This window comes from Haemaphysalis longicornis, unplaced genomic scaffold (assembly GCF_048455015.1).
Source record: "Haemaphysalis longicornis isolate Haplotype H1 unplaced genomic scaffold, Haemaphysalis longicornis Haplotype H1 scaffold_2, whole genome shotgun sequence".
Lineage (NCBI taxonomy): Eukaryota > Metazoa > Arthropoda > Arachnida > Ixodida > Ixodidae > Haemaphysalis > Haemaphysalis longicornis.
In genome coordinates this window covers 73,346,389-73,361,852 of record NW_027526295.1, presented here as the reverse complement: position 1 = coordinate 73,361,852, position 15,464 = coordinate 73,346,389, and the positions used below count along the sequence as shown (strand labels likewise).

At 46.6% G+C, this 15,464-nt stretch overlaps 1 protein-coding gene across 1 annotated transcript in view; it reads right to left on the bottom strand.

Moving 5' to 3' along the window:
- The window catches only part of LOC144168069 (sodium channel protein type 4 subunit alpha B-like), a 54,131-nt gene that overhangs the window by 27,228 nt on the left and 11,439 nt on the right, over positions 1-15,464 (bottom strand). Inside the window, exons 4-6 of the mRNA XM_077697153.1 lie at positions 13,582-13,801; positions 4,028-4,108; positions 1,487-1,629 (exon numbers count right to left, since the gene is read on the bottom strand). Of these exons, the coding sequence (XP_077553279.1) occupies positions 1,487-1,629; positions 4,028-4,108; positions 13,582-13,801 (444 nt within the window). The remainder of the gene's footprint in view (positions 1-1,486; positions 1,630-4,027; positions 4,109-13,581; positions 13,802-15,464) is intronic.

The window sequence follows — 15,464 nt, the reverse complement described above, 5'->3', positions numbered from 1 at the left end:
TCAGCGATATAGGGCGAAGACCTCGATAGACCCTTCACAAAAGCTGAAATGGAGGCAGCCCTGGCCAAACTCACAAGGAATACTTCACCCGGCAAAGACAACATTACCAATAAGCTCCTCCGTAACCTACCTCCAAACGCAACAGAAGCGCTCCTAGAGTATTTTAACGTATGTTGGGAAACAGGCGAACTACCGGCAACGTGGAAGCACTCGGATGTGACAATGATTCCTAAGCCAAACAAGCCTCTACGTATTGAGAATCTTCACAGGGCAGCAAAAAAAAAGAGAAGAGAAGAGAAGTTAAAAAAAAAACAAAAAAAAACAAATACCCCCAGTACAATGTAATCAAAAGAAATTGACATCTTTGTCATCACAGAAATAAAATAAAAACAAGAATCACGAGTATAATGTGGTTAAAAAAGTTACACTTTTGTCACCACATAGCGCCAGGAAAAACGCGGGAGAAGTAGGATTACAAAAAATACCTAGGAAGAAATACAATCAATGACGAAGTATACATTACTGCTGAAGGTAAAATTCCAGTAGGTTTAATTGGGGTCCAGGATTTACGTTTTGCTCAATAAGATAATTTAACAAGGTTGGTAATCTGTGGCGTCGCATTTGTACTCCATAATTAGTTCTTGATTGGGGTATTTGCCAGAAATCAGGAGATCGTGTGTTGTAGCAAATATTATGACGCTCCAGAGAAGCTATATTGCAAATATAGTTTACATTATTTTTTTGTTCCCTGTTGTACAGTAATGCCAAACGATAAGAAAATAATTGTACAATTTTTAATACCCTGAGCTCACTGAAAAGTTGTTCTGTAGGAAAATCGTACGGCTTATTGCAAATTATTGGAATTGCTTTTTTTCTGAAGTAGGAAGAGACAATTTAAGTTTGTTGCTGATGTTGTACCCCAAACAAGGTTGCAGTAACTTAGTGAACTGAAAAATAAGGCATTGTAAATCAGTAATTTGATTTTGCGAGGGAGGTACCAAAGTCGAAAAAGTGTACCTAAGATTTGGGAAAGTTTGCCAGCAAGACAGTGTACGTGATGACTCCAGGTCATATGTTCATCAGAAGCGTGCCGGAAGCGTGCCGCTATGAACTTTAAAGAAGAAAGATTTAACAGATGAACGTACTGGCATTCGTTTCACTCTTTTTAGAACATCTTTTCCTGAACCCACTGCATATAACCGCGACGAAAAAGTAAAAGATCTTCGCTGCATGGTCATCGACCCGAACAACCAGGTGCTGCGAGTTAAAGTGCACTGGGTTCTTTATGGTGTGCCCGACGACATGGTGCGAGCCGCGTTTGCGCCGTACGGCGTAGTGACTGACGACGCAAGAGACCGTTGGCGTGTGTCTGGGTGCGGCGACAAGGGCTCGACAACGCGCCTTGTGTCGCTGAAACTCAAGGCAGGCGTCTCCCCCGACGACGTGCCCCACCAGCTCAGAATCGCCGGAGACAACGAGGCCTCACAGTGCGTGCAAACTTACACCACTGTCGCCGGACCAGTGGGGTGTGACGACAAATCTCAGCACCTCATGGATGAAGCTGAAGCGGAAGAAGTCGCCGCTGGAGGAGGGGGAGACGAGCCAGCGTCGATACATGAGCTCAAGGACCTGCCGACGTGCAAGTCACCCGCCGTACAAGCTGGCAAGGGCCAGGGAAAAGAAAATGACCGGCCGGGCCTCAACACGATTCTACTATCATCGCATTCCGGCCGCATAGCATTTCCTTTGGGTTCTTTGCGGGGGCGTTTACTTTGGACTTGGCCTCGGCTTACAGCACTAACTACTCCGTCCACTTTGTGAGAGATATGAAAACCTGCGGACGAAACGATCCGGTGCGGCCAGTCATGGATAACTTTCAGCGGCAAGTTCGGAAATAAATGTGACGTGATGACACGTGGAGCCGAAATCGGGGTGCCTTACTAAACAACTTGAAAGCAAACTCAGGACAGTCAAAAGGCCATGGTACGAGTAATGATCGGAGAAACACTGTTGGCGGTCGATGGGAGAGGCCTTTGTCCTGCAGTGGACCTAGTGGGCTGCTGCTGCTGATGATAATAATGCCACATCTGGGTCTACTACCATGGGAGAAGGACGTTTTTTCAGCCTTGCACCACAAGTGCTAGCCGAGACAGTTTTTTTTAGTTCATGCCAGTTTTCATCATTCACAAAAGTTCGCCATAGGTGATTGTTTCCACCGCAGACTGAAGAGCTGCACGCATCTGCCAACCAACTTTTCTGTAGACAGCACACCTAACAAGAGCAGCGAAGTAAAATGCGTCTTTCCAGTACACTTCCTCGAACACTATTTTGAATGACAGCACGCTACATTTGCCCTAAATTGTGTAGTGCAGAAACAGGTAAACGTATGAGCTCACCCGACCTCCTTATATCCGTAGTAAAGTCTGAATAATTGTAGAGAATCATTTCAACCTTCCTCACTACACTATGTAAAATATTAGGCTGTATGTGAAGCGCAAGCTAATGAAAATCTCCGTATGTCTCAAATACCTGAATTGGTATTATTTCTCAAAATCGAAGTTGTACGCCCCCCTGGAATTGTCGTTCAAAAAGGTGGTTTAAAATCGCTGCGGCATTGCCACCGAAAGATGCAGTTAGGCTTAGACATGCCCCATTGTAATTTATTAAACCCACTGGCTTTCTTGCCCCTCTTCTGTTGAAATGCTTAACGTTCAATTTGGTGCAAATACTGTCCTCGTCACCGAAAGTTACCATTTCGTTATTCCGTCCGCCAAATCGTCTCAAACATTGTGTTTTTGTACTCAATGTGGCCGTGTTCGGAACTCAAGTCCCCGGAAGCGTTTTCATATTTACCAGTGCTGTTTGGTGTGGTCAGGTTTTATTTTATCATGCAGGAATTTTGTAAAGATGGCGCTTAACCTCCCGTCCCGCGTGCCCGCTTTCTGACGTTCTCTAAGCCTTGCTCGAGGTAATACAGCGTCATAACTCGACAAAGTTTGGACCCATCTCCGAACTGAAATAATCTGCTCCACACTGGGCTTTCCTTTCTGCAACGGTCACCTTTTAGAAGTATCTACTGCAACATTTAGCTTCTTTCTCGCCTACTAGGGCCTATCAAAAAACTCGTGCTCTCACTTATCTTCTATCTCGCCAAACCTTGTGTTTTTTCTCAGAAGGACCTTTTGCCTATGTAAGGCATCTAAAGGATGACCATTGCTGTTCTGACAAATACGAGTTCCTTGTGGAAACTTCAGCACCGGACTCTGTCTTGTGCCGTATACGAAATTTCCTCTCTTGCACACGCAAATTTATGTTCACAACCGTATATATGGATGGAAAGTGCTAACAGAGACACACACAAAAATAAAAATATCAAAGTCTGTTTCGTATGAAAAAGTTGTTAGAATGCGATGCTTTCTCCCAGGCAAACTGAATCAAAGCCAAAGTCGAAAATCGAAACGGCTTCGACTGTATAGAAGTGGCGCAGTCTGAATGACAAGTATAAGAATGACTTTATAACAAGTAATACTAATCACAAAAATGTTTATGACGGCCATTGGGACGCAATCGCCATCAAAAGAATCCGCACAACGTAAAAGCTTGAAACTGTCGCTTAGTAAAAACTGCTGCTACTGCGTGTCGCCGGTGTTGTGTAAACTGCCTCTCTGGGAAACGGCACTCGTATAAGAGTCGTGAAGAGCGCTTGTTTTTTTTAAGCTGGTACATGAAGCGCAAAGAAACGTCATTTGAAACGTTCCGACCTTTCGCGTTGTTCGACTGTCTTTTTACACCACCAAAAATGACACGTCTATACCACAGAGTTAAACAAAAAGCGCGATTAATTTTCGAACACATGTATACGTATAGCAGGCTCCTTGGTTTTAACCGTAGTTTATGACCAACGCAAATATATGTGCAGTCATTACGGCCCCATACGTTGCATTTTGAAAATACTTCAGTTGCTCCTGGAAGCATGTTCGAATCATTAGATTTACTGCACAGGGTGATTCGAGGAGCGCTCACTTACCCATATCAGCTTCCAAAAGGCCCGGTACCAGCACTTGCACTTATGAATGATCTCCTCGAACAGCACCTCACCGGGTGAGTCCTGCGTAAAGGGACGACACAGTACAGTGTGCTCGAGGCCCAGTTCGTGCGCTTTTATTAGCCAGAATCTCGCGAGCCTTTTCACTATTTCAATTATTCGACCAATGTCAAGCCGGTTACCAACAATTTGTCCCACACGCCTTCGTCCGACACAATCGGGATTCAGCAGCCTGGCATAAAAAGTTTCACGTGGACTTGTTGCATTTAGCCGTCTCACGTTTGCACTACTGAGTGATACTCTGTCACCGCATTATCCTTCTACTGTCTTCTCAGGAGATAAAGTTTGATATAATCAACAAGAAGCGCGAATGTGCACAAGACAAAAAATTGGCAGCGTATCCGCTCCTTTCGTTGCAAATGTCGTCAAAAGACGATAGCCTTGTAGACATTTGAAAAGGAAATGCCCCCCTTTGCTTGCCCGCTCACCTCTCATGCTGTTCCTGTTCCGTTGCGCTCATCCCAAGGTGAACACACTAAATGTTTCCTCAAGGCGATTTGAATTTACCGCGTTCCACGGCTACAGGCCGTGTTCCTCGATGCCAGCGCTGCAGTACGGCGGAGACGCGCGTGAATCGAGGCGGCTGACTTCAAGCTTTATAGAACCGCGCTGCCGTGCTCCACGTGCGTTCCAAGCAGAACGTAGAACCTAGCTAGTGGAACCTTTCGTGGCTGTTGCCGCGTGATTTCTCATATGCCGCCAGGAGGTGACGCGGGCAACAGCAGGCGGCGGTTTTCTGCGCTAGATGTAGAATATCATTCGCTATCGAAAAACCAAGCATCCATAGATTTTTTAATAAAGAAACACTGTAAATATCCCTTGTGTACTAGATTCTTGTCTTATATTTGCGTAATGTCTTGTTCTTGTTCAATAGTTGACAAGTATGGACATATAAACCGGGTGTAGGAGTTTACATTTGGCTATGAGTTTATAAGAGTATTGCGCAATACCTATTTTACTTTGGCCGGGTGGCTGAATCGAGTAACATACAGACAGACAGACAGGCCAAAATTTCTGCGTTTAAGTAGCCCATTTAAAAAGAGAACTGCACAAGACGAGCACTTATTATGAAATGAATTTATTTAAACGGCCACAAAAAACCCACAATTTCCTGTTATTGATGGTCCGCTTTTGTGTGCTTGTGAGATTCTTTTTCATTATTTTATAACGCCAACTTGTCAATCGGTCGCTGCTACTGGTATAAATGGACCTAGTTATACTAGCCAAAAACGCAACACTGCCGCATATCGGCGTTCTCGTGTGAGCGGTATGATTGGGAATAACGTAGAATAAAAAATAGCTTGAAGCGAACATTGTGGTCACGTGTGACAGACTTGAAAAATGCAGCCGTCATCTTGAAAGAAACGCCACAAAATGTACGGCGCCTGGAAGCGGGATATGCAGCTATTTTTGCCTGCTCCAGTGCTCTCATACAACTGCCGAGGGATCATCATTATTATTACTGGAATGTGAAGTTTATCGTCAGTGTAATATAGAGCGGTGGCCATGTTGCGTGGCAAATGGTCAAAACAATGTGAGCATGAACGAATTCTTTTTTAAAGACGATAGTCTTTCTTGGACTACTTAAACCCATAAATTTTGGTCTGTATGTATGTCTGTCTGTCCGTCTGTCTGTCTGTGACTCGATTCAGCCACCCGGCCAAAGTAAAATTGATACTGCGCAATAGTCTTATATACTCACAGCCACATGTAAACGTCTAAGCCCGGTTTATATGTTCATACTTGTCAACTTCGTTGAACCAGAACAAGACATTACGCAAATATAAGACAGGAAATTAGTACACAGAGGATACTTACAGTGTTCCTTTATTATAAATTCATGGATGCTTGGTTTTTCGATAGCAAATGATATTCTACATCTACTGCAGAAAACCGCCGCGTCCTGGCGGCATATGAAAAATCACGCGGCAACAGCAACGAAAGGTTCCACTAGCTAGGTTTCACGTTCTGGTTGAAACGCACGTGGAGCACGGCCACGCGGCTCTATAAACCTTCTAGTCGGCCACCTCCATTCACGCGTGTCTCCGCCGTACTGCAGCGCTGGCATCGAGGAACCTGGCCTGTAGCAGTGGAACTCGGCGAATTCAAATCGCCTTGCGCAAACAGTTGGTGTGTTTACCATGGAATGAGCGCGACGGTACAGGAACAGCATGAGAGGTGAGCAGGAAAGCAAAGGAGGGCATTTCCCTTGCAAATGCCTACAAAGACTATCGTCTTTTGACGACATTTGCAACGAAAGGAGCAGATACGCGGCTAGTTTTTTTTCTATTGGTACTCACACAACGGCTTTAGTGGTGCATTTTTTTACCGATTAAGCATCAACAGTTCCTAAGCAAATACATGACGACTTATGAACTTGAAGAAAGAATAACGTAGTTTCACAACAGGGCCTCATGAAGGGTTACGAGCTTCAGAAAACGTGAGGCGGGAAAACTTCACAGGTTCGGCAACCTCAAACTAAAGTTGTCGTTTTTCTCGCTTTCCGCAGAACACTAAAATGGAGCACTTACGCGCGCAGGCGTACGAACTGGTGCCAAAGCGGTCAAGGTGTTCTGGTAGCGCACACTGGGCCCTTTTTACATCATTGCGGTCAGATAACGGCACAAGCGCTTGGCCTAGGTTAAATAAACTCAGAAACACTTTCCATAAACGCTCCCTTTTTCCTTCGAGTCTGGTAACTCTGCCAAAGCTATAGTTATGAACAGTTCGGAGCGGCACTGGGTGATTTGCACATCGCAGTGGAACTACCCGCTTTCCGTTTCTGCTTTGCTTTGGGGCTTTTTTTTTTAAGTGGCTATCAAGTGCATTTATTGCTCTAAGTGAAAGGAAACGGCTATATTGGCTATATAAACGGCTATACCCGCTATATTGGTGTAATGACGTAATTAGAACTCTACAAGAATGGTAAGGCTGAGGAAATACCGGAAAATGAAGAAAACTCACACTAACGCGCAAGACTTGAAGGTTGCGGAGATGCACGCAACCTTTACGACCATCACGAAGGTTTAAGTCGACTATTGCAACCTATTTGCTTCTTCTTCGCAGCTGCAACGGCCTCTACTTCAGTAGAACACGCTGTTGGGCAAGTTGGTACATAAATGGAAAAACTTAGAGCGCGATTCAACAAGAACGACAGATAGACGACAAACACAAGCGCTCAAGCACAAACGCAAACAAGAGCGCTTGTGTTTGTCGTCTTTCTGTCGTCTTTGTTGAATCGCGCTCTAAGTTTTTCCATTTTCCAGACCTTTAATTCATCGTTTTTGCTGTAAGTGGGAGCTTCTTTCGTTTTTTTTTTTTTTGGAAGTGATAGTCATTGCACATCACTTTGAAGAAACGTACGCTATGACGAATTGTCTCGTTCCGAGCGATTGTTCGCCCGATTACGGTGAACGCTGGAGCTCTTCTTTTTTTGGGGGAGGACGTGGGGGGGGGGGGCGAACTCACACGAGCAATTGGCATTTTCTAGGTTTCGTTTAAGGCCGTGTCTGGAGTGCCGGCCGACGGTACTATAAGCACTCCACTATATCGACGCCCACCGGCGTTTTGTGTCAAAAATGCCACGTCTGGCACTACTTCGCTCTAGACAACGTAAAGCTAAGCAACCTAACCTAAACACAACATAAGATAACCTAACGCACAAAAAGAAATAATTTAAAGCACCAAAGCTAAACGCACACAAATAATTTAAAGCACCAAAGCTAACCTAAGCCATAAAAAATATAGTTCAATTTAAAGTTAAACAAAAAATACAACTGAAGAAAGCCGGTCATGAACCACCGACTTGGGATCAAGAAGCTAAGGCGGATACTCTACACTACAACTGCTTTTTTTTTTATTAAATGCCTGTTTAGACATACACAAACAAAAGGCACTTACACTGGTTTAAAGTCGCCAGCTGAAACCAGGCTGACGATTTTCACACTAAATTTTTTTCAAAGAAGCGGGGTCATTCAACAACGCTACCCAGTCAGGCGGATTGCTCTGTATACTGTATAGTTCTCTCATTTGCACCATACTTCTCTACACTACAACTGCAGACGGTTTGGCCGGCGCTTGCCTAGTGTCATATATTTCAATGTCGTCGGACGGCACTCTATCCATGCCTGCAGCGATCAGCTAGAGTGCCCTCGGACGCCACTCTAGACACTGCGTTCTTTTAACTTGGCCCATCTGCCTTAGTGTCTTGGCCCATCTGCCTTAGTGGATATGCTTGCCTTCGCCAACGTGCGCAGGGGACGTGGAGCAGTCGTCGAGAGGCACGCACACGCGAACACTAGGCATTTTCATCATTTTGTTAACTACCATGCGGTCGCCGCGAGGCCCACGCTCACGTGCGCGCGCTCGGCAATTTCTTTTGAGCTGATTTTTAAGTTGCCTGTTAGACATAGAGCAGTAATGTTTTGGCTCAGGTACTTTGTGACCCCTTGTTCTATTTACTGGATGTGTTTGTTGATTACGCTCAGAAAGCATTTAGGATTTAGAGAAAGTTGAAAAAATGTTACAGGTTCCCTTCAAGCTAGCTTTATCTGTCGGGGGGAGAAGAAACTGCTGGCCGCCGCGATCGGCATTTCACTGCGCAGCCCCGCAATGCATTCTGGCCACTATCGTTTTGTCGGCGCTGCCCTCTCCTTCGCTGCCGCAGCTACGGAACTTTGTAGTACGCGTTGTTTTGCATTGTGGGATTATGTGGCCCCTCGGAAGCCTTTTGTAGCGTAAGCTACACGGGCTGAGGTTGAGCACTTTCGCGTGGCTCCTGGAGAGCCGTGCTGCGCATGCGCAACGAGCAGTGGCGTCTCACGGTGCACAGCTGGCGCGCCGTCGCCGCCGTCGCTGCCGCAATAGGATTGGATTGGATTTGATTGGATTCGATGGGATTGTAAATCGTTTTAGCAGCAGTTGGCATGATAATCAGCTTATCCTAGACAACCAGGAAACCCCAGAATAACCAGGTGAACCTTACTTCACGCTACGTATATCCTGGCATAGCCGAGCTAAGCCACTGTTAATTTTTTAGTTGGATCGATGGCGTCGTTTTAAAAAACTAATGCATTTCTTCACAGATCGGTTCGTCGACTGAAAAGCCCTGACAAGATCTCGAGACACACAGCGCATGCGTCAAATCGGGTCTTTATTGTGCTTTTGTGTCAAAACGTAAGTTGAAACTCGCGAAAAAGGAACGTTTCTAAATAAGATAGCCCGCACACCGATCATGAAGGCTTACAATAGTGTAGTGTTTTCTTAATAAGCACCTATGGGTATACATTCAGATTGTTTGTAGATCCGCTTAGTGCACGAAATATGGTCGCATACGTAAGTTCTGTATTAGCAATTTGGCTCTTTCAAGGTTTGACAATCGATTTGACGCAGTTCTAGCGAAGGTTGGGCGCACTTTTAACGGAAGTTCTGACGCGCTTTTTGCGAAGTTTTAATGTGAGAAAGCTTTCGCGCTTCTCTCAACTTTCTTTATGAGGGGATGGTAAAGTTTCATATATTCTTACCCGTGGCAGGGAATGCCTAGAATTAAGGGAGTGTGCAGCCAGCTCGAAATCGGTGTGAAGCCTCTGTAGTGATATGCACGCAGTTTTCTCGGTGGGTACCGTATGTTCAGTAAATTATGTATCAGTGCTTGCAGTACGGACCCGCGCGACACATAGCCGAGCAAGGAATGATCCTTTGGTCGCTTATTTTTCTGGCGTGTATATTTGCTTGGTAGCGAGGGAAAGGGGGGAGATGAAGACATAGAAAACCCGATCGGCGCACATGAGCGATAACCCATACACGTTAAGGTTATAAGTTTCACTAAGAGACGAACCAATCGCATTTTTACGACAGAATTCCCAGGCATGCGTCTAAAGGGTTAGAATTATCGTCAATATCGGCCATATATTTTTCTCACAAAGCATAGCACAGATCGCAGATCGATTGTAGCGTTTAACGCACCGAAGCTACACCTGCGCTATGAGGATCGCTGTAGTGGAGGGCTACGGACTCAGACTACCTATGCATCTTTAACATGTGCACAACTTTGGACACACGGGTGTTTTCGCTGTTATTGCGGAAACAATATTGGCCCGGTTGAGCGAGTGTCTCCGTGGGGCAGAATTTGACCTCGTGACTCGCCGCAGCCGCCGCGAGAGCGACTAGTGGCCCCTGTCCAAAAGGTGGAGAAGTAGGAGAAGCGATTAGCTGGCGAGGCCGAGACAGAAACTCCCCGTGGCGACGAATGTTTGAGGCTTGCCGACGTGAGCGCCGAGGGCTGATCATGCAATCTGCTTCCATCACTGATAAATCCATCTGTCCGCCTGCTGCATCGGACCATACTCCAGATCTCGCTGGGCTTGCTAATGAGATGAAGCGGAAACGTGAGTACGAGCGCGCAAAGGGGCAGGCTGAAAACAGTGAAAAACTGGAACTTCGATAAGCTAAGCGGAGAAAGAAGGATACACAAAATACGACAGCGACAAGCTTTAAAGCACCAATGAATGCCTCGCCTTCCACTACTTCGACGATGGCTTCGGAAACTGACGAAATGACGGTAGGGAGTTCACGAAGTGCGGAATGTTCAACTAGCCATATCACCCGCTGCGGTGGCTCAGTGTCTAAGGCGTTGCGCTGCTGAGCACGAGGTCGCGGGTTCGATTCCCGGCCGCGGCGGCTGCTTTTCTGAAGGTGGCGAAAAGCAAAAACGCACGTGTGTACGATATTTCGACGCACGTTAAAGATCCCCAGGTGGTCAAAATTATTCCGGAGCCCTCCACTACGGCGCGCCTCATCGCCTACTGCATTGCGTCGGTGCGTTAAACCCTACAATCAATCGACTACCCATTTCGTTCGGTTGGAAAATTTTAGCTTCGGCTGCTTTCGCTTGCGTATGCGGCCTAGCCGAGCTAAGCCGCAGCCATTTTTTGCCTCCATCAGAAAAGCAGCGACCGTGGCCGGGATTGAACCGGTGTCCTTTCATTGAGCAGCACAACGCCTTAGCAAATGAGCTATGGCGGCGGGTCAAAGAGAATATCATAACTGTTTTCCCTCTATCTAGCGTGAGTTTTTCTTGATGATTAGGCTATTAACTAGCGATTTTTATTCCATATTTTAGCTTTACGTAGCCTTCTAAGTTGAAAAGGAAAAGGAGATCTTTTAAAAAAAATTCGTCCCTGATTCACGTTGTGCTTAAGGTCTTCTCTTCATTACCAACGGCAGGCGAAGAGCACAAGTAGACACCTATAAACACTTAAGATTAGTTGGACGTTTACATCACTCCAAGCTGCGTCGAAATGCCTAATGCTTGCTTTGAGACACGTTCAGAATACCTGTAGCCTTCTATAGTCGAAATGGTATCCTGATCCGAACCACTTCAAGCAATGCATGTCAGTTCCATTCGTTCTAGGTGCATGAGTTTCTTGATTTAACTGATAGAAACATGCCCGCGTGTTGGTTTTCCGGAGTTGATTGCAAAATGTTGACTACTGACCGGTCTCATGAACCTTCAATATAATGTCCGGGAAAGTTGATGGAGAGGATGTTCTAGGAAGGATTCTATGCCGGTTGCACCGAGGAAGCGCCACTGATTTCAACGACCACCACTTATTTCCGTTGGAAATCTGGCCTTCGTACACGAAACAAAAACGAAGCGCCGTGCTGTCTACGTCTTCCTTCGTCCCTGTTTTTTGAGCGCTTTTGTTTCCACCAAGACGAAACGGTTAGCAGCTTGAACGCTTGTTTTTCTTCTACATGTGGGAATAGAAAATCATCCTGAGAAAAGCTCACCGTGCTATATCACAGTTTTCGTACTTTCTATCGATTTTTCAACATTATAAATCGCCTTTAGGGTACCGCAATTGTAGAAACTCCAACCATTTTCTGGGCAGGTAAACGCTTAAAATGTTATAATAACGCAAAATATCAATGGCTGGGAGGTAGCGTTCTGCTATTTAAAATCATTCAAATTGAAACACCTCTCGACGGCACTGAGTAGGACAAATGGGGTGCACATAAGTCCTCTTCGCGCAGAGTCGCATTTTACCCCGGGGGTAGTAATGAATAAAAGTGAAATGTAACAACCTAGCAATCTGTGGTTTCAAAAAATATCTGAGGGTGATTTCATTAATTCGTGTTTTAGATGCGACGGCATCGCATTCACTCACCTTGTCCCTCCATACGGCGTTGTCGTTGTCCGTCCACACCCCTCCCCCATTCTCCTCGCCGCGCGAGCTGCGCTCTCCGCCGCTCACCCCCTCTCCTCTCCGATAGCGAACACTCTCTCACGAGGAGCATTGGATTGGATTCGATTGGATTGGCTTGGATTGGATTGGATTGGATTGGATTAAAGTGGAGTGTGTTGGATTGTGTTGCGTCATAGCCGCGCCACGTTGCGTCATAGCCGCGGCAGAGGGTTCACGGCACGTTTCACGCGATGGGAGAATCAACCTAACGGAAACAACAACGGAACCCCCTATGCGTCGCATCTACACAGGGGTTCCCGCGAAGGGAGGTGGGAGTAATTTTTTTTGATGAAGCCGTATAATCTAATGACTGTCGAATCATCGCTGTCCAGAACAGCCACATAGGTTGTACGAAGCACCCCATGAGCGGTCCTCTGACCCCCTCTTCAGCTACTCCTATTTCGTATAGCTGAAGTAGAAATGTTCACTGGGAAAAATGGTGAGTATCAACACACACCACCCGGTTCCATATAGAAACCAATAGGCTTTTAAATAATGTTCTAGAAACATGTTGCTGTGTGCCTGAATTATGCCTACTCCGATTAGAAGGTTTAGGTACAATAACGGGCAGATTCTGCTTTCTCGTTGGCCGGAGTCTCGAAGCCCTGCTGTTATCTCGAACGGTAACAATCGGAAGCGCACAATCTCACTACTAGCGTGTAAAGTTGGTCATTCTCTGATACACCTCTTTAATTGTTTGGGGATACCGAAATTGGTACCAATCCTACACCCCGTTACCCACCACCTTATCTGGACTAGTTTTTGTAGGTTTCCAGCTGTTATTGTTAGTATCAGTTCCACCTTGCACCTCCTGGCTATGTCTCTCGGTATTACAGGTCCCCGTTGTAACACGCGCGCAAAACGTGCTAGCTTTGGTGTTCAGTGGAGTGCTCGGCAGATGGCACAGTTAGGTTCTTGTGGTCGAGTAAGGGCTGCCGCACACGAATTTCGTGAGCATGACTGCACGTGGTGAGAAAGACCACTGCTGTATCGACACAAGCAGAGGAACAATGAATTTACCCTTCAAATGCCAGATTAATTGCGGCAGGGCCCCCTATTCATCCGCGGGGCCACCTCGTTATGCACGAAGGAGCTACGAACAATTCTGTAAATGTGCGTTCCTTGTATGCTCTTGCAGAACTCTGTCTTTCTTTACATAGCCCATTTGCCTGAATACACTACAATTTGTATGTGCAGTCTGTCCACTTCTATAGGGCAAGCCATAATTACCCTGACGACGATCCTGTCCACGTTGAAGTGGCTGAGCAGGAAGGCGAGGAACACGTTGAGCAGAACGTAGTTGCCCACGAAGAAGACGACGCTGTAGAAGGCTACGCAGCGCAGCCGGCCATGGCCCCCGTGGAAGCACTCGACTAGCGGCTCGAAGATGTCGCCGCAGAAGAGCCGCACCATGAGCAGCGCGCTGTGCGGGAAGTCGCGGGCGTGCCATCTGCACAACATCGGGTGAGCGCGAAATATGAATTCATTGGAGAGATGTCAAATCCTTGCGAGAACCAATCACGGGATCTAAAGATAGCTAAGAAGCAGGGAAGCCAGCTCATGTTTGATGAGACTATCAAAAAGCAATTAGGAATAACAGTAATTGTTACGTCGACAACAAAAATGTCAGGACACACAAAGGTGTGGGTCGTCGTATTTTTATTGCCAGTGTAACTTTGTGTAGGCTGACCAGTCTACCATGTGATTTGTGAACCATGTCATGTGTCAAGGAAAAATCCCGGAGAGGGCAGACATCAAATCCTCCCAAAAAGGGAAAAAAGAATAAAGAAACGGAAATTTCAACGGCGCGCCAGGAGCGCACCAATGAGCGAACGCCACGCCTAAACACTGAGGCATCATGGTTTTAGTATGGTAGCGCACTGTTCAGCCAATCAGAAAACGCCGCGCAGAAGATCAGTGGCGTGACGACCATACATGGACATGAAAAGACAAGAGCCTATCAGACTGGACCGCGATAAAGCCCAGAGGGGTTAAAAGCCGGGCGCACAAAGAGAAGGGAGAGGCAAGAAACTGAGATGCGGTCGGAGCACGTGAGCTTCAAGGAACAAGCTAGGGAGACGTGTCCATGCCAATGGCTATGCCTACCAAGCCTGGGCAGGAGCGGGTCGACTTCGCTTCGGCTGCGGCATTCTAGACGCACCACGAACCGGTGTATTCGTGGCCCCAGCGGCGGGGTCGGGCACTTGCGGCCAACGTCTACGCTCCGTCGATCTTGGTTTCGACGGCGCCGAAAGGCTACGTTCGTGCCGAGCCTACCTGGCACCTCCAGCAGCAGCGGCTACCAGGACACGCGGAGCCCACGCTGTCCAACGACAACCGAGATCATCGAACGCCGGCATCGAAGCAAGACGAAGACGGCTACCACAAGGTCGCGGCCACCCAAGGGTGCGACATGTCAGCGCCGACAAGAGCGGGGTAGGCCAGTCCATTAGGGACGCAGTCGTACGACAACTAGGGACTTGTGGTACAAAGAGAATAACTATGGCTGGATGTAATGAGTGTATTTGGACTAATTGTGTTTAACTTTATTGTATGGATTGCTTTGAACTTTGAAACTTGTGTATAATTGTGTGGTAGGACTTTGCTTTGAAGTGTATTTTGGGATATTTAATTCGAGGTTTTTTAATTGTCGAAGGTGGGCAATTGATTTCGGGAGTGCTTTGCGTTAGTGTTTAAAGTGTGCAGGAAGTGTGTGTTTTGTCAAACTCTTCAACGGCTCACGTGCTTCTACCGCCTCCTGGTTTCTTGCCTCTCCCTTCTCATTGTGCGGCCGGATTTTAACCCCTCTGGGCTTGACCGCGGCGCACTCTTATCGGCTCCTTGCCTTTTTGCCTTTTCGTGTCCATATATTGTCCACAGACGACGCAGTTGTCTTCGGGTAAAACAAGCTTATTGAAGCGAACTTGTGCTCCCCGAACCACTCAAAGAATACACAGGCGGCGAAACAGCAGTCAACAAAGAGACGTGCGCAGGCTGGTGTTGGTGAATCGAATACCGCGGCGTATGCACGGCAGGCTTTTATCTTTCGGTGCGAGTGTTTCTCGAACCGTCGATTTACATCCAGAGCATTGTAAATCAAACAAGATTATTCT